At 43.1% G+C, this 26,336-nt stretch overlaps 1 protein-coding gene across 8 annotated transcripts in view; it reads right to left on the reverse strand.

The window, feature by feature from the left end:
- PAK2 (p21 (RAC1) activated kinase 2) overlaps positions 1-26,336 on the reverse strand; it is a 46,096-nt gene that overhangs the window by 4,334 nt on the left and 15,426 nt on the right. For 3 of the 8 annotated variants that reach the window (XM_035545059.1, XM_035545054.1, XM_035545060.2), the window contains exons 2-14: positions 19,102-19,312; positions 13,418-13,518; positions 12,676-12,826; positions 11,823-11,854; positions 11,370-11,477; positions 9,928-10,060; positions 9,058-9,121; positions 8,236-8,284; positions 5,790-5,902; positions 5,235-5,352; positions 3,615-3,714; positions 732-928; positions 9-146 (exon numbers count right to left, since the gene is read on the reverse strand). In XM_035545059.1, coding sequence (XP_035400952.1) covers positions 9-146; positions 732-928; positions 3,615-3,714; positions 5,235-5,352; positions 5,790-5,902; positions 8,236-8,284; positions 9,058-9,121; positions 9,928-10,060; positions 11,370-11,477; positions 11,823-11,854; positions 12,676-12,826; positions 13,418-13,518; positions 19,102-19,288 — 1,491 coding nt within the window. In that variant the 5' untranslated portion in view covers positions 19,289-19,312. Of the gene's footprint in view, positions 1-8; positions 147-731; positions 929-3,614; positions 3,715-5,234; positions 5,353-5,789; positions 5,903-8,235; positions 8,285-9,057; positions 9,122-9,927; positions 10,061-11,369; positions 11,478-11,822; positions 11,855-12,675; positions 12,827-13,417; positions 13,519-19,101; positions 19,313-21,817; positions 22,424-22,470; positions 22,719-23,817; positions 24,087-25,428; positions 25,605-26,336 lie in introns of those variants that run through there. The other 5 variants (XM_035545057.2, XM_050712618.1, XM_035545058.1 and 2 more) reach the window with 5 other exon arrangements.

The raw sequence follows: 26,336 nt of genomic DNA on the forward strand, positions 1-26,336 counted from the left end.
ACCCTTACCTGTAACAATTCTTTGGCTGATCCTCTTTTCTCAACATCCATCTCCAAACATCGGTTTAAGAAATCCCGGAATATTGGGGATAGTTTCTCGGGGTTCTGCAGCTCTGGTGTGCCATTAGTTGCTATCAAATACAAAGCCTGCAAAATGAGGAATATCGTATAATCAAGCCAAGTCTTTAAAAGATGTCATACTGACTTGCCTAGAGGCGATTCCTTAGTCTAGAGGAGAAAGTGTTCTGCAGTCCACTTTGCCTCCCCCTGATGAGATGAAGAATTTTAAGAATGCCAGTTATAGGTAGTTGCGACCTATTCTTGCTAGTAGCAAAATAACATTCAAAATCTTTTGGCAGCAGATACTTAAGAGATACATCTACATACCTTGGCAAAGAAAATATCAGACTGACACAAACAGCGTTTTTCAGAACCTAATGGATTTACCTTCCCTAAACTAGCACAGAAGACTGAATGCAAAGTCTACTGTTTCAGTTTACAAGCTGGTACAATTGCTGTGCTTCACTTGTCTTCTGAACAGAAGAACTGCTGAGTGCACATTTAAGACAGCTGTCATTCTTCTGGGAGGAATTTTCCTGAACCACTGAAGCTTGTCATCTTCTGGGGCGTTTTCTTTTTAACGTAAATGCTATCAAGAATCACACTGAGTCCATTAAAATATTCACATGGTAAACACCCACGAACAGTTCTAGCCATGTCTGGACTTCTTACCCTCAGGGGGTTTTCATTGAGGTACGGGGGTTCTCCTTCTACCATCTCAATAGCCATGATGCCCAGAGACCAGATATCCACTTTAGGGCCGTAGGCTTTCCGTGTGACCACTTCAGGAGCCATCCAGTAAGGAGTTCCAACCATAGTGCTGCGCTTGCTCTGCTCTGGGGTGATCTGAGCACAGAAACCAAAGTCGGCTGTAGGATAATAGAATTTAAAAAGAAGTTAAATCAGTGGATCCCATGTAAGCGGACTTCCTAGAAGACTTCTCTATTACTACACATATATTATACTCCTCCACACTTGAGGGGCTTGGGAGGGAGGGGGGACTTTTCTTTCTTCCCCACCACATTCTCCATATTACGAACTTGAGTGTGCAAAATGGGTATAAAACCTTAAGGTGTTTAAGCAGGGCAGACTTTTGTTGAATGAAGGTAAAGCTTTTTGTCCACTGGAGTAGGGACGTAAGTATTATCCTGCAGAAGAATGGTATTTTGCCCAGTCCTCCCTTCAATATTCCTAGACTGGTAGCAGCCAAAACAAGAAATCAAGCAGAACACCAAAGGCAACTCTTCTGTGCACAGCAAATATGTTATACAGCCTGAACGAAGAAACATGAATCTACAAACCATAGCTTCTGCCCTGCTAAACAGATTTTAATTCTGCAGCTATTGAGTTCAGCATTTCACAGCAATTTGGCCATCAAATACAGGTACTACAGCTGACAGAGACATAGAAACAAGGCTACCCCACTCAGCGGAAGGAACCTAGACAAACAAACCTTTCCACAAGGTAACTACTGAAGAGAACAACCACACTCAAGAAAACAAGAAAAGTCACCTATTCCTATAGCCTTCAGGTGCAGCAGCAATGCATGTTCCATCATGTTACTTTATCCAGCTGCAGCACTCCCACTTCCCAGGCATGTAAAGCATCAATAAGAACACAGTTAAGGCAGGAACCAGATTTTACCTTATTATTGACACTAAGTTTGAGAGAGAGAGAGAGAAAGAGAGATAATTTTAAATTTTGAATCAATTTTGAAAGTGTTATGCCAAGCAGTACCGACAAAAGAGCCACAGTTCTGGAAATGCTAAGTTGTACCAAGAGGACAGTGTAACAAAGAACTACCCCCACCCCAACTGTTAAAACGCTGCCTGGAAAAAAAGCAAACCTACAGAAGCTGCAAAGTTTCTCACCAGCATTTCTTCCAGTCAGGCCTTTTAGGAGGTGTCATACCCAACTCAAAGCACAGCCTATTTCAACAAACACACTAGAGAAGCAGCAGCAGTGTGTATCTCGTGACCTACCAACAGGGCCTTCAGCACCATCCCACCATGAAAGAAAACACAGACAAGATGTAGATCCCAGTTTAGCCAGTAGTATAGGTAGGGAACTAGTGGTGAGGGCAGGACACGTGCATTACAGCCTCCACTAGATGCTGTCTCCTTCTAGGAGACATTACCACATCATCCATCTAAATTCTAGACAGCCCTAGAAAGTGCTCAGGTAACAGGCAGGTTGGCCTCTCTTCCTGCTCCTGTTGCCAGAAGCCAGGAAAAAAAAAAGAGCTTGAAGAAAACGCAACTTTTACCATCCACCTAACCAACTCGTAGAAGCTCTATAACCACACAGCCAAAGAAGGGCTAGCCTCAACACAAAACAGTTACAATACCTCCCCTTCACATAGCACATTTTATAGCTAACTCCTCTTTTTGCCTGCCTCTCCGTCCTTGTCTTCCCCCACTCTCCTGGGGCCAGTGCTTCTTTACACAGGTTGCTACCCTGTCCATTCACAATGCTCTTCTTTGCATTGACAGCTCTTTGATTTTTGAGCCTTCCCCAGCTAACTCATCCCTGCCACACCCTCTATTTTAACTATTCACTTACCAACATCTGAACCCATTCAACTTGTGCATGAATATACAACACTTTTAAAACAAATGAACCAACTCCTAGACAAGCGAGCAGCGCATCCAACAGCACATCCAACGATGCTGCTAAGCAAGCCAGGTTGCTCATGATCTTTCCTCATACTCCTTCTCATAACTAACATGAGACTGCAAACCACCTGAGTACGGAATACTGCTGGGATGCATTTTCATGGCATTTCAAGCTCCTAACCAACTGTAAAGACACCACGCCTTAACTCTTTGGTCATTTGATGCTTTGTACGTTCCTATATACCGGAAAGTCAGGTAATGCCCCTCTCTCTCAACAATCCTGACCACTACTTCACATGCTTTCAATATATTTCTATTGCCACACGTTTACACACACCAGAAACTGACTTACTGTACACAAGTTCATGCATGCATGACAGTTACCTGAAAAGCAAGTAGTTTCTTTTGTCATTTCATGATTTTATTAATGAAAGCGTATTACACTTTCAGTCCCAGAAAAGGAGACCCAGGACAGGCGCAGCGTAAGACTAAACTGCAATATAAATGGTTAATAATATACAGTTTTCTCATTACTGACCTTCTAATGAAAAGGGCAAAACATGAAAGGCAAGTCATGGCAATCTGAAAAGATGAGCAAAGCAACTGCAGTTAGCTGCAGCTCTTCTCTTGCAATCATTTGCATCTTTGCTTCACTGTATTGCCAGCTACTTCATATTTACCAATACATTCATGTGGCAACAGGCTTGCTTCAACATCCTTCCGGAGTAACGCTCTCAGCCCTAGTCTGAGGGCCCTTGGAGTTTCAATGCTGGCTACCTGCGAGTTATACACTTTATAACATGGAACGAACTTCTGTTACTCATATCCAATAAAAACGCACCTCAATTTCTGTCAGCTCTCCTCCTACCGATGTACACTCTCTTAAGCAAAGTTTACTGGGAAAAGGAAAACAGAACACAAACAATTTTCTGGTACTCACTTAGTTTAACTGATCCATCCATTCCTAGCAGCACGTTGTCACTCTTAATGTCTCTGTGGATGACCTGGTTGGCATGTAAGAACTCAAGCGCTTGCAAGCACTGGATGAGGGGGAAAAAAAAAAAAAAATCAGCATACAGAAGTACAATTTCTCTATGCGAATATAAATTCAAAAGCAATGCTTAACCCTCAGCCAGTGTTGAGGAAAAAATGTAACAGGTACTATTTAAAATAACCAGCAGAGGAAGCTCTTGTGCTAAAAAAACACCCTCCAGATCTCATGAGGTCAAAGATGATTTAACCTGAGAAATTCTCTGCTATCTTAACAAACCCAGAAATTCTTCTCCTCATTACCCAGCCATCATCCAAGATGTTCCCAAAAAATCACAGATGTTAATTTTGGTACATGCCATTTCCACAAATTTATGCTACAGAGGAACTGTAAGGGACTAAATGAGAGCCTTTTAGCCTGAAGTTTCACCAACTGGAATGCTTCATTCTCAACCTGCAAGCAACCTTTACCGCAGCAAAGGCTGTAGAACATCTTCGTTATGAACATCATTAGTATTGGTTTTGCATGTTTCTAGATTAAAATCCTTCTGCCTAAAGTCACAATGAAATTTATTTTTGCTATCTGAGAATAAAAGGCAAAAATACATACAAGATATTCTCTTTTAATATAAGCAGAACCTCTACCATTTGCAACTTGGCACGGGTGTGATCCCCAGCGAGTGTTTTGTGCCTTCATTTGCTTTAGCAAAGTGGTACAGATTTGCAGAATGAAGGGTATGTAACATTCTGGGCAGCAGAGTTCTCATGAAATACAGTAGCTCAATATTAGACTTTTTTCCTCAGAAAAAGTAACTATTGTTACTGTAAATAGTTACTTTCATTTCTCTGCTTCCAGCTCTGGTTTCACAGGAAATCATTACCTGTCCGTACATGTTAATGTACAAGTTTGCTTTCCATCCCCTCCCTTTGGGTGAATCATCAAAAGCAGATGTCATGCCAATGTAGCCAAATGAGGTTTTAAATGTCTACGCTTCTCCTGCACAGCAGATAATACAATTACTTTCCCCTCTGCCGTAATAAATCAAGCCTGAACTGGATGCTGACACACTGACTCAGGTCAGAATTAACTGATGACTTGTGACATCAGCTATTTTTAACTCTGAGACCATACTGAAATCTTAAAATTACTCCAGCTATAATTTTCTGGAGAATTATTTTCTTGAGAAATCCATAAAGAAAGTTTAACCATTGCAGAGCTACAGATTTCACATACTATGAAAATAGCTACTAAAACAAGACAGGGACAGTCTGCATCAAGTTCATCTTTATTTGCTCCATCGTTTAATATTCTCAAACATCCAGCTCAAAATTTGTATCGCTCTTCTGTGTTATAAACACAATTTTCCAAGTTAGACTCATTTTGTTATTTTCTGTGCATATTTCTAATTTCAATATTGATTTCTGCTCTCAGTGTCGTGCATTCTTCCTAACTGAATGGTCCTTCCTAACTGAATGCAACTGTTGCAATTAGTCTTAATGTACATGCACCATAAAACCTCGGTGAACAGAATGCACATTTGTTCCTCTGCTCATCAAATACAATTCTTACCTCTCTGCAAACAGCAGCAATCTGTGCTTCATCCATGCATGTTTCTGTGACCACATCTGTTAGTGAGCCTCCAGCTAGATACTCCATCACCACAAACAGTTCATCTCCTACAAGGTAACTACAAACAAAAAATGAAAAGCACGCCTGTTTGCCACCGTGACACATCGAGGAGTGAAAAATGACTGATAAGAACACTGACTTCTGGTCAAGGAAATGATTCACAAGGACTTCAAGGCAAGTGTAAAGAAATTTGATTTCTGGCAGGTAGCTTGAAATGAAAATGAAAGCAGAACACAATATCTTCCAGCTGTACTCTTGTCCACCACTGATCCACAACTACATGCAGCGCTGCATTCATGACAGAAGGCTTCTTACTGAATCATTAAGACCATTTCGCCATAAAAGATTACTTTGGAAAAAAAAAGACACTCTAAATGCAGTCATTTGTTTTTAAGACCCTGAGATACAGAAAGGTTGAGTCTATAACCAGAACATCAAGTTAAAACCTCTGAAACCCCCTAAGAACGAAGGAATCTGCCAGCTGTCTTCATTTACCTGTCCAGGAAGTTGACTATGTTGGGGTTCTTTAGCTCCTTCATTACCAAGATCTCATTAATAATCAACTCCTTCTTGGGCTGTTTCTGCAGGTTTATCTGTTTGATAGCAACCTGGCGAGGACAAAATGAAACAGCCGTCACTCAAACCTGAGTATCAAAATCTTGCAGTCATTCTAAATACAATAGAAGCATAGGAGAGGTGAGAGATTCTGTAACAGGATTAGGGAGTTTGGAACAGCCGACAGGCTGTTTATTTATTAGGGTACAACTCTCTCTTACAGCCAACACCATACTCCAGCAGCTGAAAAGATCCACAAACTTAGCAAACGAAACTTTCAGGAGATAAAAAGATAGTTGTCCACATTTATATCAACAGGCCTAAAGCAGAACAGATTCTCGTAGCAACTAAGAGTTGCCTTCCAATGCAAGGAAAGCAGTTTGTTTTTCCATCTTCTTCTGACTAGATTAGTGTTTGGGCATAAAAATGCTGGGAGGCAGAAGGAGCTGCAAAAAACAGCGTGAACAGAAAAGACTGAAAGAACAATTCTACAGAAGAAGCACTGAAAACGCAGCAAACTATCAAACAAGGAAGTGGGAACGTTCGAATCTACAGCAAAATAAGGAGAGAATTGTTATCACGGTACAAGCAACAGAATTAGCCAAAGTTTGAGAGAGAATTCAGGAACAGAACCGAAATGATCTGTCAGCAAGATGTATGAAGACATTGTGGTAGTCAAGGTAGGTAAAGAAGAGACATTAATTGCTTGTAGTGACTGTCATAGGGAAAATGTTGTGAGACATTATGCTCTTGGGGAAAAAGAAACGCCGGAAAACTCTCCCAAAGCAATTAAGACAATAAACTATCCCAGAGGGAGGAGGGAAGATAAAGAACCATCTTGTCCAAGAAATAATCTAACTAGGGTATGTGTTCCAAGCTCTAAAATAGAGAAGAAATGTTCCAAGTCTGTTCAGTTAGCTGCAACACTTTAAGGATGCAGTTTGAAGCTTTACAAGATAACTTATCCATGAGACCAAAACTGGAGTGTTAACACAAGGACTGATGCAATCTCGTAGAAACGATCACTAACACACTGGCAAAGGCATTAAAAAATAAGAGAACTTGTGGCACAGAATCACAAAATAACTAAGATTGCAAGGGACCTCAGGGCAACCCCTTGCCCAAAGTAGGGCCAACTTAGAGCTGTGGGCCTTGCCCAACTAAGTTCTGAATGGAGATGTCAAGGAGCAGGGACATTCCACAACCCCTCTGGGACGCCATCCTATGCTGGATTAAAATGACTGTGAGAAAAACAGACTTCTAATATCCAACCAGAAAGCCCCTTATGGCATTTTGCGTGTTACCTCTTGTCCTGTCATGTGTAGCTCCGTATTTTCTACACCTTCCCCTGCTAAGGAGCTGAAAACAGCAATGAAATCCTCCTTTGGCCTTCTTTTCTTACCAATGGACAAACCCAATTGTTCCCCTAAAGCTTCCTTCTCTTCCTCAGAGAGAGAGCATTGAGGAAGCCAGACTATGACATCAGTTTAATGCACAAAGGAAGAGTCCACAAGCAATCAACTGTCAGACCACCTGCCTGACAAGAAGCAGAGAAGGTCTAAGAATGGAACTAAGACAAAAAATCCACTCTGCAGTGAGAGGACATGAAGTGCTGCAGTGTGTAGAAGGCAAATTAAGAGAGAACATACTGAGACGATTGAAAGGCTTATGTTTATTATGATGTGGTATCCCACTCCAGTACTGGTAGATGTGGTTACTGATGAAAGGGTAATTACTTATCAGTGACCTAACAAATGGCTACTTTCAGGCTTTTCAAGGAAAATTAGAGAAAAACTGAATTTAAAGAGAAGCATTTAACTCCTAAATTTTTAGTCCTGGGGAATCAGAGATGATCCCTGGATGACACGCACGCAGAATTTTGCTGATGCCATCATCTTTACCAGACAGATTTGGAAGCATCAAGTAGAAAAAACAGAGCAGAATGTGGAGAAGGCATTTTAATTAAAACAAAGGAAAATACAGGCACACGTTATTTCCAGATAAGGTACAGATAATGTGTATCAATCACCTCTACTAAAACAGGACTACAGAAGAAGTGTTGAAAGACTAAAAGTTTTATTTCTGAAAATCCAGGGAACCATTGCCCACAATACTTGAAGGATAAACTGTTTTCAAAACCCGCATCTGGAACATCTCACTCCCTCTGCTTTTCACTGGAGAGAAAAAACTCTATTTTTAGCTTTCCATCATCTGATTACTACAAAACAAGGCATACACTGTTACAAATGACCATGACAAACATTCTTTTGGGAGGTAACAGCAGAGATTGGAGCCACAGAAAGAAACCTAGTCAGATTATTTCAGCCACCTACAGAAGGTATTTATGGAAAAAGTATTTCCATTGCAATGAGCACAGCAATCTTACCTCCTGTCCTGTTGCCACATCAATAGCTGTGAAAACTGTACCTGAAGCCCTGTGAAGAAAAAAAAAACATGTTACAGCCAGCTGAGTCTCTGTGTAAAACATGCACGTGAACAGACAAATCACAAACACAAAATTGTGTTAGCTTTCAATGTTGCAAGAGCTTTGTCAAAAAGTTCTTAAAAATAAGCAATATCATAGAAATGCCAGTCAGTTGAGGCAAATCAATCAGAAGCACACTTGTTTCTGAGACAGACCGCACTGAAGATGCCTAAACCCCTGGAACTTGTGCTGATCCCTATGATCAGAAAAGCTGGGAAGCCCTTTCTGTAGAAGGCACTCCTTTTCATCTTCCTCCAGGGGAAGCCCTCCCACAAACAAAGACATATTTGGAAAGTATAGAGTATGAGTCAGCTACGTACAATCAAAGGTGGAGAAGCTAGAGTTGAATATACTTTTGGCTCAAAAGAATCCATAGGAACACTAGAGCAATAAATTAGTCAAGGCAGTATTGTTAGTTTAGAAGGCAGAAAGCTTCCCGATATACCCCCAAGCTATTCAGTACTCACATTACAAAATGGATGAATGCATCTTACTGGGAAAGCAGAGGACTAAATACACCCAGAGAGAAGTCACAGTGCTCTGCTTTTGCACTAAGAGACAATTTAGAAGTTCTACCACTGTAAAGCCTTCACCGTCTGCCTATTACTGCTTAATACAGCCGACATTTCTGCTTGCTTCAGGAAGTGGTGGCTACCTGACAGTATCAGAGATATCGCCTTTAGCACTGGCTCACCAGGAATAAAAGTAGGGACGAACACTTACCCCTGCCCAATTTTTTCATATCTGGTGTACTTTTTCTTGGGATCACCTATGCTCACAATAGTGCCTAAAAAAGGAAAAAAAAGAAAAAAAAAGAGAAAGAAAAACATTTTCTTATAAAATCTTAGAAGAGTCATGGATTTTGGAAATATTCTTTGCTACTGTAGCACAGCATTGACTGCTTGTCAGCTCGTGTTAAAAAATGCATAAATCCCACTGCTCCCCTTTAGTGGGAATGGCACGAGCAAGATACCTCCAAAAGTGGGTCAGATCAAGTAGTAAAGTCTGATGCATGAACTGCCAATGGTTCCTGATTCCGTTCCAGCTACAAAAGGCCCAGTCTCAGAGAGTCATTATACTTGTTTAGAGTAAAACAAGACAGATCATGCTATTTCCCACTAGTATTTCATGTTAATGATAGTCTTCCATACAGCAAAACCCCGTATGAGATTATGATGAATCTATTAGGTTAGCCTGCTCCAGAAACCAGTCAGTTCCTGACTTAAGCACAGGCACATTAATGCGGTGAAATATTATCTTCAAGAAGATTATGGAACAAGCTACAATAGAAACTGGAATATTTTACATTATGATGGATATACTGCACATGTGGATAACATTATCACAACTGAACTTCAATCAAAAAAATAAAAAAAACCAACAACTACAATGTTTTTTACCCTTTAAGGCTCCAAGGCATTGATATTAGCAAAACTTCCGAATGCAGCTCCTCTCAGCTACTGTCTGACTCAAAATTAATCAAGCACAGTACTCACAAACCCTTACATAGAAATAAGGATAAGGGCAAAAGCTTAATTCCCACTGCCCCAGCAGTTCTAAAGCCTCCGTTTATCTGAAAGAAAAGACACCTACGTAGTTTTTCCATGATCTCTTCATCTGACATTTTAGTCTTCTTTTTCTGCTTGTCACCTGATTTCGTCCCAGTGTCAACACAAGTGTCACCAGCTGAGGCAGGGATGGGATCAATTACAGACCGTGTATAAATCTGTTGTTAAGATAGAACATTCACTCATTTAATTGAGCATTTTCTTTATGATCACTGACTTTCAGTTGAAAACGATCACCATTCTTCAAAGATCACTAAGCAACATTTTACGTAACAGCCTGCAGGCAGAAATGAGACCTGAAAAACATTACATTCCAGGAAGTTGAGATGCTGGCAACCTTACTGGCCTCTAAACGAAAGAGGCAGAGGCTTCCTGTACAGAGTGGATGCTAGCAGACTAACTTCCACAGACAGACTTTTTCTGGGTTTTCTATTTGCTTGCTCTTTGTAACCCACACTAGTTAAAAGGAGGGGCTCTTTCATCTATTTATTACATTCCTGCAATTTCCAAGTCTCACAGAACAAAACACTATATAATGACAAGACCAACTACTCCTAAGATTTAAAGGAAAAACACTCATGCTTCACCATGAAAAGACACACAAATGTCTGGGAATTTCCCAGTTGTCCCTGGTTCAGGGGAATTTTCTTGGAGCTTTATTCCATTTCCTCTGGAGTAGACCTGCATCTGAAAAACTATGCAAGTTTACAGCCACGCACAGCTACCCCAGCAATACCAAACCATAGACCTGTCACACTGTATATGTTCACATAGCCCAAACCAGCAATTCTAAAGCTGTATGACTTGACAAATACCCACAAATCACACTTTTGTGCTCCTGGAGTGAAAATAAGTGGGCAACAGAGCAGCAGTATGTACATTTGCCTTGGTCAAAAAATTAGATGTGCTAACCAGGATTCCTGGGACTCTGCTAGCCAGGTGTGCAGTTCAGGATAATCACAATAAAACTTAAACAACTTCTTAAGCATTTTGCTTTTCATGTAATACTGATGACCTTGTGGGTGAAATAAGCATTCAAATCCTAAATTTGAATTTCTGTGGGCTTAGATAGTACATTAGGTGAGGCTATCACTCTGTAATCAAATAAAAAGAATAAACGCAGTACACTCATACCACTGTACTGTGCAAAGATACAGAAACTAGACTTCGTTTTTTAGGACTAAAAAGCCTCCTCCTTGCATCTTGGGTTGAAGGACAAGCATAACTGACTCACTGCAACATAAGCCAACAAACTAATCAGCGTTAACTTCAAGATTTCTGATCCAAGTTGTATCCGCAAATTACGCATTTTCTTGGCAAGCACATGTGAATAAGAACCCAATTTCTCCATAAAAGCTTACAACAGGTCACTTCACAAACAAAACACTTTGCTATAACAAAGTAGTAGAAAAAGTTCCGCAATATTGTGAAATGCAAGTCTGCACTGTAAATTTTGCAGCCACTCACCGATTTGGTGTGATCTGGCCGCGGAGCAATAACAGGAGGAGGTGCTTCTTCATCATCGTCATCATCATCTGCCACAGCTGTTGATGGCTCTGAACCTTTGGCATTGGTCTACATTTTTTCCAAAGTTAAAAATTATAAATATAAACAAAATTATCTCCCCCATAGTGCTAAATACTTGTGGGTTTTTTATTATTATTTTTATATGAAGATAAAAAAAATTCTGACTGATATCAGAAGAAAAGGATAGGTTGAGCCGTCAAGGTGCACTATTACATTTCATTACAAGACTCAAATACTTTTAATCCAGTGAAATATGCTTTGTTGACCCCCTTTTAGTGTGGAATAAGAACATAAATCTCATTTTGTTTTATATTACAAGATTAGTTATGTAATAAATACAGAAAGTGTGACATTGTACGTGCTTGAGAAGAAACAAAGAGTAAACTCACTCACCGTTGGTGTTCCTGAAGGGAAACCATCTTTTTCTAAATAGCAAAAATAGAAAAAGACAAAATCATTACAAAAATAATAAAAAGTGTACAGAGTAAAGCACGTGGACCACTTTAGAGATTTCCTCATCTCTCAGAAAGCACAATTTGATGGTTTCCCAACTTGCTCTTCACCTCACTTGAGCACCCACAAAGAATTTTCCAAACTCAGCATCGCACATCACACTCACGCGTCCTGTCTTATTGAGATGTGAAAGCAGAATCAAATGGATATTTCTGTCCCCTTAAGCTGTATTTTGAGTCAAGGCTGAGGACATTACAAAGCCTTATTATTAACCTATTTTCAGAATGCAAATGATTTGGAAGAGAACTAGACAAAAGGAACTGCGTGCATTTGTAGGACAGTCATCCTCTCAGCCCCCCTCCATACACTCCTGACCTAGGAACAACAACTTGCTCTGCATCTTTGATGTCATTGCACGGGAGACAGAAAAATGCAAGTTCACAGACAGCAAGCATCTAGATACATGTTCCAGTCTCAGACTGGAAGAGCAAGGTCTCCAGTACAAAACCAATTAATCACAGTTACAGAGCCCCAGCTTCGTAAACACAGCCCGTTAATTTGGGTTGCTGTTTCAAATACCTAGTTCCATTTCTTCCCCTCTCCACTTAAAACAGGAAATAAACTGGACAAAGCCAATTTCCAGTAAGTTTTAGATCCATTTTCAAATGTTTGTTCCTCATTGAAAAGTAGCTTGCTCTTTCAGCATTTGAATCTGATTTATTATCCCGAGAGGAAGATGGATCCAAACACCCAATTCCCCCTTCAGTATGCCTTGTGCATACTTGCATCTCACCTGGAGCAGAAAAACTCAGATACTTCTGTTTTGCTGTGTCTTTGGAGTCGTAGAATTTCAGCACATCTAGTACTGCCTGCGGGTTTTTCTTCTGTTCTAGCTTCGTGATATTTGAGGTCTGTAGCAACCGAGCCCATTGCTCTGGCATTCCCTGAAATAACAGACGATTTAAGCCTTTTTTGCAGCATTTTGAAGAGATTTAAAAAGGAGAACAAAATTATTTCCTCCATATGACGTATAGCAGGTACAGCCTTAAACACACCAGCAGGTAGGATGGGGTTTTAATGGGAATGTAGGTAAGTGATAAAATACAAATTGAGCTACAGCTGAAATACCTCCTGACTGCTCAGTGTCTCAAACATTCAGGGGCTCCAGCCCACTGTCTCATCACGACAGAACACCTTCCAGGTGTAATAAGTCAGTCACGAGGAACAGGACTACAAAAGCACTCAGTGGAACCACAGCGTTACAAACTACTGAAAGCGAACTGAAGAGGGTACTTCTCTTCCCCACAGCGTTTCTCAAAGGCTGCCCCACATGACACAAAGCTTTAGATGGTACATACACACTGCTGAAGCGCTAACAGGTCAGTCTTGTTACTCCACAGGCCGTATAAATACACAGTAAAATTATTTATTTGATAAGAGACTAACTGACACTTCATTCTAAAATACCACAATGGCTTCACTACAGCGCTGACCCACAGCTGTTTTCTCAGCACCTCCAAGCCAGGTGCACTTACAGTGAACTCGCCCGTAACAGCATCAAAGCCGACATGGATAGTATGCTCAAAATCTGACGGTGGGGAGATTTCTGGACGTTCCTTTTCCTTTTTCTTGCTTCCTGTAAAGAGATTAGAAGATCACTTGAGTAAAGATTTAAAGTCCTACTGTCTCAATATAGCATAACAAATCCAAACATAACAGCTGGGATGAACGTAACCTTTATTCTTTTCACAGGTTGGAGGTTTTTAAATATGCAACACGGTGACTTGGTATCTTCAGGTTGGTATAGACTTCACACAAGAATCACCAAGTTCTTTCATTCAAATCATTTATACCGTGGCAGCAATCAAATAAGAGATCAAGAGCCCCAGAGTGCAAGGAGCTCTGGAACACCTATGAAATGTTTACAGTTCAAAAAAGGACATTTTAATATGTATTAAAACACTGAAGACAACTTCAGTTCACCCTCAAGTTCACCCTAAAGACAGTTAAAACTCAGCTGCCTCGCTGCTTCAATTCAAGGTAATTAATGCAAATCAGGACTTCCCGCGATGAAGATAAGAGTTTGTAGCCTCAGACCAATTATCTAATTTAAAAGTGGAAAAAAAAAAGGCAAAAAGCAAGCATAATAAGTACCAGAAGCAGGAACAGACAATGAGAAAGACCACATGCACGATTCAACCTAGATTCAATTAAATTTAGAAGATGTTTTGTAACGTATGGCGCCTGGTTTGGGGATTTATTTATTTCTAAGAAAGACAAAACTGCAAATTGTCCTCCATTTCCATTTAAATCTAAATATAACATGCAGTTATGCACCGCTAGGTTCGCTTTCCTCAGAAAAGGTTGAGTAAAGATGGAAGGTTTCGAGACCGTGTTCTCTTGTCCTTGTAAAAAAGCCCGAGCCCTGCTCGCTTCCCCTGGGAGCACAGCAGAGCGGACTCGCTGCTTGCTCTCTGGGCAGAGATCCGATGCTCGAGGCTTCACCTCACTGCCCTCTGCAGAAAGGCAGAGCCCTGGCAGCGAGCTGCAGAGCATGTCTCACTTGATACCAATAAAACTGAGTGTTTATTCCTGGCAATGCCTGAGGGCTCACAGAGCAGATAGCTGAATCAGCAGCATTTATTACAGCACGCGTGAAGCCAGCAAGAATGCCATAGTCCTTATAGCAACAAATGAAAGCAGCACACTGTTTTAAAATCTACCTTGACTACCGTTTTATGATTGCCTGGCAAAAAAAATAATTTTGATTTGCTTTTAAATACAAAACGTCAAGAAGATTCAGTACAGAAGAAGAGCAGGTAAAACAGCACCTCTTAGTAACTCCATGGTTAAAAGTTCTTGGGGCAAGCACACATCACGTCGCTCAGAGCCAGGGAATCTGTCTGAAATTCCCTCATGCTGGCGGGAAAGGAAGGACAAGGATCCGAGGACAATACTTACAAATGAAAAGCCATGTGGGCTGCCGCGAGCTGAACAATGCAGTGGAAAGACGTGGCTGTTATAAACAGGATATCTTTAATATGGCTGCACAAATCAGAGCCAAAAAGCAAATGGACTGTCAAATGTTCTCATTTAACATCTTTAAGGAAAGTACTGTTTCTTCCCAACCTCTTGCAGTTGTTTATGTGAAAGCAAGAAGGAAAAAAAAATAAATTTATATTCCTCAGGAAGATTCCTGTTCTGGAGCACTTGACAGTTAGGGAATGGTAGCTGGTGCTCAAATCGTCCAGCATGTGCTACACAAATAAACCCAACCCTTGCAAAAATACACATCGTATTAGCGTGCTGGACAAAGAGACTAAAACACTCCTCTCCCCACAGGAACAGCAGATCAGAGACACTTTAAACAAACGCAAGCAGCAGACTTCAGTCAAGAGGCAAGTCCAGTGAGTCATGTTTTGGCAAGATGCACTTGAGGCTCTGTTAACAAGGCCACTGGGAGGCCACACTATTTTTGAACCTCTGATTATGTTTGCATCACAGATCTGTATTTAAATGGGAATCCCTTTAATAAAGGGCAACGTTCGTTTCAAGCCACAAGTGAATCTACGGCACAGTCCCTTGGCTCTGCAGCCAGCTGGGCACCAGCGCGGCTCACAGGCCCTGACACAATGGGGAAAAACAAAGGCTCCTTCAGAAGGATTTACACTTTAAATTTAAAAAGGAGAACTGCTCTGATTAAGAAATCACCTCAAAGATGGTCTAGTTTCTAGTTTTAGGGGACTGCTTTCAGGCTCTCCAAAAACACACACAGGTTCACTTGACTTCAGAAGTCTGGCCAAGGAAATTCACGGCAATTTAAGTACTCTAGTAAAAAGATGACTATCTCCTCACTTCTCCTGAACAATGGAACTGGGGAAAAAACCTTCTGGACTAAGTCATTAAATAACCTCTTCTCTGATTATTTTGGTGCAGAACTAGCTCAGACTTGGGCAGGAGCTCTGCATTTGCTAAGCCTCGCTGCCTGCAGCGAGCGCCCCAGATCATGCCATCCCCCCAAGCCAGCCCGCCCGCTAAAAGAGGAGCGGGGACAGAGCTGTGGGGAAATGCATACCGTGAAGGCAGCCGCAGAGACCTTGCCAAATCACAGGGGCAGAAAGCTGCAGAAGAAAGCCAAACCACTTTATCCAGCTATCCCTGCACCTAATCACTTGCAGTAGCCTTATAGATCTCTGCGAAGGCATTCTTTCATTTTCTGAACAGAAGAACTTAACGTTTGTTGCAGCAATTTGTTAACCTCTGCTGGAGACATTTCACCCTTGAAAAAAGTCCACCTCAAATCCAATGTCAGGTTAAGGGACCATTTTCCATATAGTCCGAACATATTTCAAGCAGCAAGCAGAAAGCCAGTATTTCTGTACAGCCTAGCAGCAGCAGAATAAAGAATAAAAAAACACAACTATTTAATTAGCCATGCTAATGAACAAAACAACTAACATCTGACCATTGCTTTAGAGCCAGAAAGTCACTGCGTCCATTTATATTTGACAGCCAGCTTTGCAGTCTTGAGGGCTGAAAACATTTCTTTGGATGTTTACATTATCCTCGCTGTGGGTCAGACCATCAACAAGCTTTTTCCGTATTAAGAAAAAAATACAACTTTCAGAAAGTTTCTTTAAGCTGGATCATTCAATTACCATTTTTCCCAACCACATTATTTTGCCATGCTGTAAACCCTTCCGCTTTTTTTTTTTCCCAGAAGGACATTATTTTAAATATTTCTTTAACATCTAGAAAAGATAAAGGGGCACAATTTTCTCAAAAACATACTTTTCTCAGCAGAAATTATTTCTCCCATTTTTAGTTTGTGTCACTAAATATCAGTAGATACACACACACCAAACAAGTATGCACATTCATGTCCATAATTTTGGTACGTGCCAGTATTTACAGCGGTCTGAACAAGTCTGAGTATTCAGCTTCTAAAGCAGTTTCAGGTGAGTCAATGCAGCTGTAGACAAGTCTTCAACCACCTTTCCAGCCACTTCGGCACGAACAAACCCACGAGCAAGATGGAAAGAGGAAACGTCCAAGGAGAAGGAAAGGCACTATCAGGTGGCACAAAGCTCTCCAGCTGCGCCGTGCCCACTCGCATTAGCAACTCCCTTCACAACACAAGTCTTATTCAGTGTTACTAATTCGGAGCAAGGAAAACCTCCCTTCACGTGGTGCTTGCGTTCTACTTCGCTATTCCCCTGTCCGAACAAAAAGGGCCACAAATGCTCTGAAGATCACCTATGCAACAGCAGAATTGTGTTACCCCAGCTCCAAAGCCATTCTCCCAGCCAGAAGATGGACTGGGAGGTTTGATTCTTCCACCAGCTTTTCTTCAGCACTCACCACAACAGTTTCTAGGAATTTCCCATGATCAAAATACACTAATAAATACCAGCGGCTGCAGGCTAAGCTAGAACCTGCTCCTGACACGTGGGGTTTACTGCTGTCACAGAGCTAAAAGGCCTGCAGTCTCTCTCTCGGGCTCTCACTTCCAACCTGCAGCAGCTTCTCACATTTTCCGTACGGACTCGCCTCTTTAGGGCTTTTACCCATGCCACCTCTGTTGCTGTAATCCAGCCACGGTCAGTTATTGCACAATAAGTGACCTTGTGAAATAACTAGTCAGCTTCCAAAAGCTACGCTGGCCAAATCTTTCCATCCTCTGAAAAGGAAAACACACCCACCGTGCGCAGCACAAAGGCTGCCAGACAGTGGAAAGCTATCTTCGGAGTGCAGAGAAGCGTGCCTCTAGCGTCTGTTCTGCGCTGAGGCACGGCTGCACAGGGGGACTGCTCGCACAGCTGAGCAAGAATAAAAACCAGCCCTGGGGAAAATTGTTAGCAAAGTGAATAAATAACCAGGGAAGCAAAGTCTCTTGAAGCAGTCAAACCTGTGGCGGCAGGACTGAACCAGCCCTATCTCGCACATCATCAACAGCAGGAAGCCAGGAGCGGAACTAGAGATCGCTGAGAGCAGCAAGGTCTTCCCCAGGACAAGCTGGTAACGTGCAACCTCTTTCCTAACACTGATACTAGGATACATAAAAATATATATTTTCCTGCCTGGATGTTTGCTCTTCCCTGGAGATTATATGCCATACCTCTGTAATCAATTCCCCAGCATTTGTAAATAGATATACAGCCTGAGCCATCTCCAAACCCAGGGGCAGGGTGCACGTCACAGTTACGTTTGCAACAGCTTCAGAGCTAATCCAAAACGTAACTCGTGTTGATGTGCATTAACATTCGGTATCAATTTCTGTTCGGAATAAATCCTAATATTAAAAAATGCTAAATGTTATAGAGCAACAAAACACATTGCAGCTTCATGTCAGGCTAATAACTCCCTGCACAGTTTAACCGTAACAGATGTTAGGAGGTATTTCTGTGCACTATTTTGTTTCACGTGGATACAGACATCCTGGAAAACCAGCTCCAGTGCCGTACGTACATTCATCATACGGAAGACAGGACAGCAACAAAGCCCAGGTACAGCCTAGTTTCCTTAAAGCCTTCTTTTCCCCTCAGAAATAATCCTTGTTTATAGCAAAGGAGATTGTTTTGCCCGTTGGTGATTAACCTGAGCAGTGCAGCTACACGGATCTGACCGCAACGGAAGAACTTCATTTTTCTCAGTTCTCCTTCACACCCACTGCACCCTCCCACTTCTTCTTCGCTACCTTTTTTCTCAAAGGTACCACCTAAATAGTCATCAACATGAAGTAACTTCCAAAACAGCTGGATGCTCAGTTTCAACTAGAAATCTGCATTTAGCATAGCCAAATGCTAAGTAACACGACATGCAGAAGTCACAAACATTTATTAGGTTTGTTTGGAAATGCATTACTCTAAATTGGGCAGCAAACATGAGAGGCACCAGGTAGAGGTTTTCCACAACGAGTTAGTTAAATTTTCTTCCTCAGCACTTCATCTGGACTAGGTGACTTACAGGTCTTTTCCAACCTGATTGATTCTACGATTCTATCTTCAAACTGCCAGTGCAAATGGAAAGAACGGCACACTGAACACGCATACCAACCCGTCAGCATTTCCCCTAATCCCCTACACTTGGGCAGGCTGTAATAAAGAAATTCCACAGATCTCACGTGCAGGTTATGGACTCCAATGTCCAATGCGCAATCAAAGCTTACACAAAGAGTAAAGGAACAGAGATAACAAACTTGGAAAAGGAGGCATCTTACCTTTTTCAGTGCCAGAGAATATGGAGATGATTTTATTTCTAGGTTTTCTCTCTTCTGGTACAGAGGGCAGGGGTTTCAAGCTGTGGTTCGCAGACAACTGGTCCTTCCCTCCTGAACTGAAAATAGTGCTGCTCATCCGGACAGGAGGAGCTGGCGGCTTGTCTTCCAGTTCTCCGTTGTCAGACATGGTTCTCAACAGCTAGTGAAAACACTGAAACAGAAATTTGTGTTTAAAAATAGGAAGAGAGAATGGAAGACAAATCTAGCATTTCTTCTGTAGGCCAACAGGGGAAGGAGGTGTGAATTCAGCTCAGGAGCTTAGCGAGCGCTGCGCTGCTAGACACCAACATTTCCGCCAAAGGAAGCGCTCCCTTCCTCCTACCCTCTGGCTCCTCACTCCCACTTCTGGGCCACCCGTTTGTTTGGGCCGGCAGCAGCACATGTGGGATGAAGTGACAGACTTTTCCAGTGCTGAAACCAACCGAGTCAAAAAGAACAGTCAGTTATAATGAGCACCAATTCCCTGACCCAGTTCGCTATCCGTTCGTGTAAAGGTTAGGTACATGAAAGGGGTAAAACATGTAAGGACACCAGCACAACTTCTTTTGAGGGTGGTTCTTGCTCAGAGCTTCGTGCTATGGAGTCAAACACCCTTAAAAGCTTCACATGTCATCCTTCTTGTCATCTTTCAGACAAGGTCTTGGGGAGAGCAGAATAGCCTATGTTTAAAGTCATAATCCAACACACCATCCATATTAACTAATATTAAGAATATCTCTACCCAATTTACATAGCCTGAATAAAGATTATGGAGCTAGGATCTACTAGACGTATTCCACTTCTGAATAAGGACTCACATGGCTTTACCACTTTGTGCCACACTCTCTCCATTTGCAATATGAGATACACATACACACACGCTACCACCACAACCCTCCTGAAGTACTAAAAAAAAAACAAACACAAGAGATCACGAACAAATAGCTACTAATGCTAAAAACACAGCACAACAAAGCATCTACATGTCACGTTCCACGTTCAAGATAATCAATGCTGGCCTCTCCTCCCTCCCCATAATATACTAGTGATTTTTCTTGCTGATCACCAAGAAACAGGCAGCCTCTCTGCTGCAAATAGCAGAGAACGACTTACAGAAATTACCTCTCGGTGACAGCTGAATAATAAATAAGCCCCTCGCTATGCTATGCCCAAAGGATGAGCACAAGTCAACACGCCTCCTCTGTTTCTCATGACAGTTTGGGAAATGAGTGGCCTGCTGGCACTTGAGAGAGCCAGGCGAGGACCGTGAGTGCAAGCTGCTACCACTACCCACACCTCGTTCACAAAGGATAAATACTGTGCTGCACGATGTCTCTGCGCAACACGCACATCTCGCAGGCCCTGGTTTACCAGAAGGACTGCAAACAGGTGGGCTGCCGTTCCCTGCCAGTTCACTGAGCAGGGGAACACTGCCAAATCCCAGCTAAGCAAAACAAAGGAGGCTAGCAGCCCAAATTCGAGCAGCACAAGAGCACACTGTTTTAGGTCGTGAAGCTCAGAAGAGATTAAAATGAATTACCACCATAAACACCCGCGAAAGCACATCATTTCTGTACAAATACCTTCGGAGGCATAAACAGCATGAATCAAAGTTCTGGCAGCTTAAGTGAGAACGGGCCCTGTGCTGCTTGCCCCATCAACTTAGAGATTGATGGGAAACAGCTGCCAAAGCTGGGCAACATCCACCTAGATGAGTCTGCCTTCGAGCCCTTTTCCTGATGACGGAGTGATAAATAGGCCTGCAACACTCGAACAAGTCAGTAGGGATGCAGTTGCAGATCAGGCCGTGATTCCTAGCTTTCCAATTTTGCTTACTGATTGCTCTTTCAGATGTTGCAAGTTATCTACAGGATCTTCTCTGTTTTCCAGTACCTACCCTGCAATATGGGAAAAAAGTTAAGAACCCTGGAATTTAACAGCAGGTTTGAGCAGTCTACCCGCAGGGATTTTAATTCCAACCTCTTTCCTAACAATGAACGTTGTTTTCACAAAGCGTGTGACCAATTCAAGACGTACTTTTGTTTTTTTTTTTTTGTCGAAGCCACCAAGCAGAGTGTTCACGAGTCCTGTTTGTTAGAACTGGCTTTTAAGAGTACCTAGGTAGAAAAGTACAGCTGGGAGGGTCTGGGGCAGCTGCTACACAGCTCTGAAGTCAGACCTGGAGTACAGGGGACTGTAACCCATTTTGCTTACATCCATGAAATCTCAGAAAAGAGTAGGATATGGGGTCCTCAGCTAACCAAATGGGAATAGATATTTAAGAGAAAACACCCCCCCTTTCAAACACAGAAATATGATCAGACAGCTAAATAAATCAGAGAAGGTAAAGAAGCACATCACAGAACTTTAATACCAAAACAACACACTACGTGAAGAAAGCAACAGCAAGAACAGCTTTTTGTATTGTTTTTTTTTTTAAACCAAACATTATTTCATCTATCCGTGAACTTCTTTGTGCTGCTTGATATTAGCAACAGCTGTATGTAAAGATAGCCAACTAGCCTGTGTCTGAGCCTGGCCAAGAACAGACTGGTCCTCCAAGCCCATGCAAATTCCCCATACCCTTTCTTGGAGAGCCCAGTCAGCTAGTTAATAATGTTGTAACATGGGATTAAGGTTGCTAGCTTTACAAAACCTTTGGTACACTTTGACTTACATGTTTTCAAAATAAAATTCTCACTATAGCAAAGAACCTGATTTTTCAGTGATACACACTGCAGATCAGCTCTTCGCATATTCGCTGTTACAGGTCCTTGATCTGACGAAAACTATTCCTTAGCTCTCTGCATGGTCAAGGGAAGAAGCCGTTAAGCAACAGGATGGAAGCAAGCGTCCCCAAATCCATCTATTCCACAAGAAAATAAGGCACTTCAGAAAACTGGCATAACTGCACCTGCGCAGAACCCTCAGGTCTGCGTCCATCACTTGCAGTTAAACAAAATCCTTCAAGCTCATTAAATCTTTGGCTTAGTAAAACCTGAACTTCTGGAAAATCCTCAGAAATAACAGGAAGAATTATAATTTCTGGGTAATTGTTTCAAAGGCCGTTGTTAAAAACTGCTAGATCCAAAACTGTTTTGCACAAAGGTCCGTTCCAACACAGAGAAGCTTTAAGTTCATGGTTTAAGGAATGACAGCTCCACTCACAACAGATCACGAAACAAGAGTCGGATCCTTTGGTCATCACTGGAAGTGAGAAAACAAAACAAAAAAACAGTCATCTTGTTTGGGTTCAAATCCAAAGAGCTAGCTTCTTTCCGACAGCTGAATGGAGAAGAAAGGAGCAGCTCCCCCCTCCTTTATCCTTACCCTGTCTTCATTATGCAGGGAAAGTCTCCGCAGTGCCAGGAAGTACTTTTGAAATTGCTGCGGAGGTTTGGCCTTATGTGCCATGACTGCAGGAGGAAGGAAAGACAGACGTAAAATAAAAAAGAGGAGTGCAAGTACACCCTGAAGCTCCTTTTCTTCTCCCTCATTCCCCTGAAGAGGAAAAGGCGCCCGTCTCATTCAGCATCAGCTCGATGTAATCGCTCTTGCCCCAGCACCGAACACGTGGCCGCCCTGCTGAATCATCGCTTGCGCAGGGAATTGCAAGGCCCAAGAGGATTTCATTTTTTCTAGCAAAGAGCCTGTATACCGGCAAAAGGGATGTCAGGTTTTTTTAAACCTCGGTTGAAAGACATTTACTAAATTGGCTTGACTAAGTTTGTGCAACCTCAGAGAAGTATGCTACGTCTGCCAGAAAGACGGCAGAAGAAACAGATGGAAAAGGATGTAATCAGTGGCAATGGATTCGTCAGTGAAAATAATGCCAGGAATAACAATGGATTCACGAGCTCCCCACAGTTACTGGTGGCACTGCTTTTAACTGCAAGAACTAGAAAGCAGCGGAATGGACCACAGCAGCAAGCAGTGAAGCTGCAAACGATACTTAACTGCAGATTTCAGACAGATTCATTCCCACCACAGAATGGTGCTGCAACCCAGGACATTCAAAAAAAATAAAAAAAAAAAAAGGACACAAAAAGAGCTAAAAACTTTCCTCCCAACAGTTCTGCTACTCGCTCTGCAGAACATAATCACAGGGGCCAGAGCTGGCAACCACAAGGCTCTGATTCTCAGTTCTTATCTCTCGTACACGACACTACGAACTGAAGAAGCTGAAAAGCAAAAGGACTCTCCCTCCTGCTGGAGAGGCAGCAGCAATTGGCCAGCTGGGGTCTGCAAGGCCCTAAATCAGTCTCATGGACAGCAGGAGACCTGAAGCCAGGCTGCTCAGAAGCGCAACCCTTCCCTTCCCACCTTTGAAGGAAGAAAAGTGCAGGGAAGCTGCTTGTGTAGCTTAAACCATCCTCTTTCTCCCAGCCCAGAAGAGCCCTGCAGTAACCGACCAGCACGTGCATTCGCAGTTTCATTTTTACAGCGATGTCCCAGGAGCCAGTTCTGCTGCTCGCTAGCTTTCTTCCTTTTGGGGAAGAAAGGGGCCCGATAACCCTCGGTGTACCCAGGCCACAAAAGAGAGGCAGCAGTTCCTGTTGCTGGTGGGAAAACACCCAGAAACGTAACCCTGACAGTGAGTAAAAGCTGGAAAGCAAAGCGAGACTCGGGCAGCGTTTGCAGAAAGCTGATAAACACACGCTGTTGCAGCGCATTCACCTGAATGCTCTGGCGTTGACTCGGGGGGGTTTGCATTTGTTTTCCCCCAACTCCCCCCTTGTGAGAGCACAAAGCGGGGCTGCTTCCTGAAGAACTTCCTAAGCACGGCTCTTGCGGCAGCCCTGGCTCTCCCAGCCTCCCTCGTGACCGGCCGGAGGCCGACACGCACTCACTGCCTTGCAGCTGAAGCGCAGCCCTCGCTCGGCAGCCGGCTCCGCCACGGAGGCCCCTCTCTGCCCCAGCGCTGCTCTTTGGCTCCTCCGTCTTCTAAAAAAGGACAAGCGTTTTTTCCTCTCTGACTTGTCTGCCGAACGACCGAAGGGAAATAAAACGAGATTGAAGGCAAGCATTTTCCTATCTGCTACAGTGTGCGGTCACGTTTCTCCTGGAGCACCTGTGCTTGAGCAGATCGAGTGTGCAACGCACGGTATGGGCGCGCACACCTCGGTCTGACTGTGCCGCGTGGCATCGCGAGGCCCTGAGCAGGGCTATCTGTATTTCACTGCCCTAGGATCTGATGCAAAAGTGAACTGGACAGCCGCTTGGAAAAGATGATATCAAGCTCAGAGCTGTCTGATAACACGCACGTAACTTCCCCCTCCTGCCACGACAGCGCTGCTTTAGGCTGCCCCTCTCGCAGCTCCCTGGAGCCCGAACAAAATCCAACCCACTGCACACACCCCGACAGGAGGCTCCCGGAGCAGCAGCTCAACTCACCTTTGTTTAGCACAGGTAAAAATTACTCAACTTATTTGCTACCAGCAACGAAACACTGAAGGAGCAACACAAAGGTCAAACGTAAGCCTTTTTTGCAGGGCCGCCCAAAAAGCAGAAGTAACTGATTTCAGGGTAGCGCTGCATTAAGAAACGTAACCGCTTTGCTTTTGAAAGCGGGGCCCTCGATGCAGCACGGCAGCTGCAGGACCTTATCGTGACCGCTGCCACCTGAGCAGCCGCAAGAAGCGCGGGACACTTGGGCCATGGGGACAGCCAGCGGGCACGGCGCTCGAGAGCAACGCAGCGGAACCACGGGCTGCCCGACGGGGAACAGCAGGAGAAAAGAGAGCAGAGGAAGGGTGAAAAAAGCCCTGCCCCTAAGCGCGTTTCCCTGGCCCTGCTCTAGCAGAGGGCGCAAGGTTTGAGAAAAGCAAGTTATCCTTACAGCAAGCTGCGCGGCGGCAGCTGTCAGCGCTGCCTTCCTGTAGAGCCTTATAGGGTGCTGCTGGCAACGGCTGTCACACACAAAGGGCAGCATCCGGGACGGCCAGGTCCAGGGCCGAGGAAAACAGCAAAATAGATGGCATGCAAACAGGTCTCCAAGGCAGAGGATGTCGGGTGAAAAAAGGCAGAGTGATTGAAAAAAAGAAAAATGCAATAAAAGAGCTTGCTTGCGACTCCACGAAAACACTGGTGTAACACAACTGATTTATGTCGTATTCCACTCTTGGTTTCTATCTCATAAATCCTCACTGAAAATCGTCACTCCCAGCGCACTGACCCAAGCTGCTAACTTATCTTCCGGTTCCCCAACACCACCATTGCTGGAAAAAAAAAAAAAACGGTGAGATGAGCCTGGACGCTTCTTTATTCCAGCAAAGAAGGAAAACAGACCTTTCCAAAACACAGATATACACATTGTGCAGCTCTTCAATGGACTTTGGAGGGCTGGTCCCTTCATCAGATGCTCCATTTTTCTTGGGCCAAGTAGATTTTAGAGCACAAAAGCAGAATGAAAGGTCTGTATGTATTTTTCTAACACCCTCCCACACTTTTTTTTTTTTAAAGGCTCCTGTTGAGCAATAGATTTCCTGTGATTAGCTCACATAGTACTGATTATAGCTCACTTCCTCCCAGGGATTAGCAGAAAGCAGCTTTCTGACAAGCTTTTCTTCAGACGGTGCTACCTAGCCACAGCTCACTTCCTGCCCCATCACTAGCAGCGCGCTAGTTCAGCAGCTCATCCATTTGAAACGATTTCACCGCTGCAGAAAAAATCCACAGAAGCAGCAGATCTCAGACGGTCTCCTCCACGAAAAGCAAAACAAACCTTTTTGGGTGCTTTGCTTTCCAACTGAAAGCATTTGGTTCCGTGGGATTTGTTCTACCTGATCCAAAAAAAGGAGTTTTCTAAAGCAACAGAAGACAACTATCAGAGGCTGAAAATACTTCGCTCTTTATTTCAACTCGGAGAAGCTGTGTTAAAAAAAAAAATAGTGGCAGACGAAGAATTACTTTCTTGCAGACCTGGCAAATGCAGCCTCGGATCTTCTGCCTGCCAAGAGGACTTGGGCAAAGGCAAGACCAGGAGTAACCTTGATAATGACCAGCGAGAGCCAGCGGCGTGATCCGTCCCACCTACGCTCAGGAAAAACACGTGCAGATGCTCTAGCACAACACGCAGCTCTTGAGCCTTGCGCCTCTGCAGAGGCAGGCACCAGCCTCCACGGGACGTGCAGAAACAGCTCTTTTCCCTTTAGGGGTCTCGGATAAAATAAGTGTTCGGTCTATGCCAAACCACG

The sequence above is a fragment of the Cygnus atratus genome, chromosome 9 (assembly GCF_013377495.2).
Source record: "Cygnus atratus isolate AKBS03 ecotype Queensland, Australia chromosome 9, CAtr_DNAZoo_HiC_assembly, whole genome shotgun sequence".
Taxonomy (NCBI): domain Eukaryota; kingdom Metazoa; phylum Chordata; class Aves; order Anseriformes; family Anatidae; genus Cygnus; species Cygnus atratus.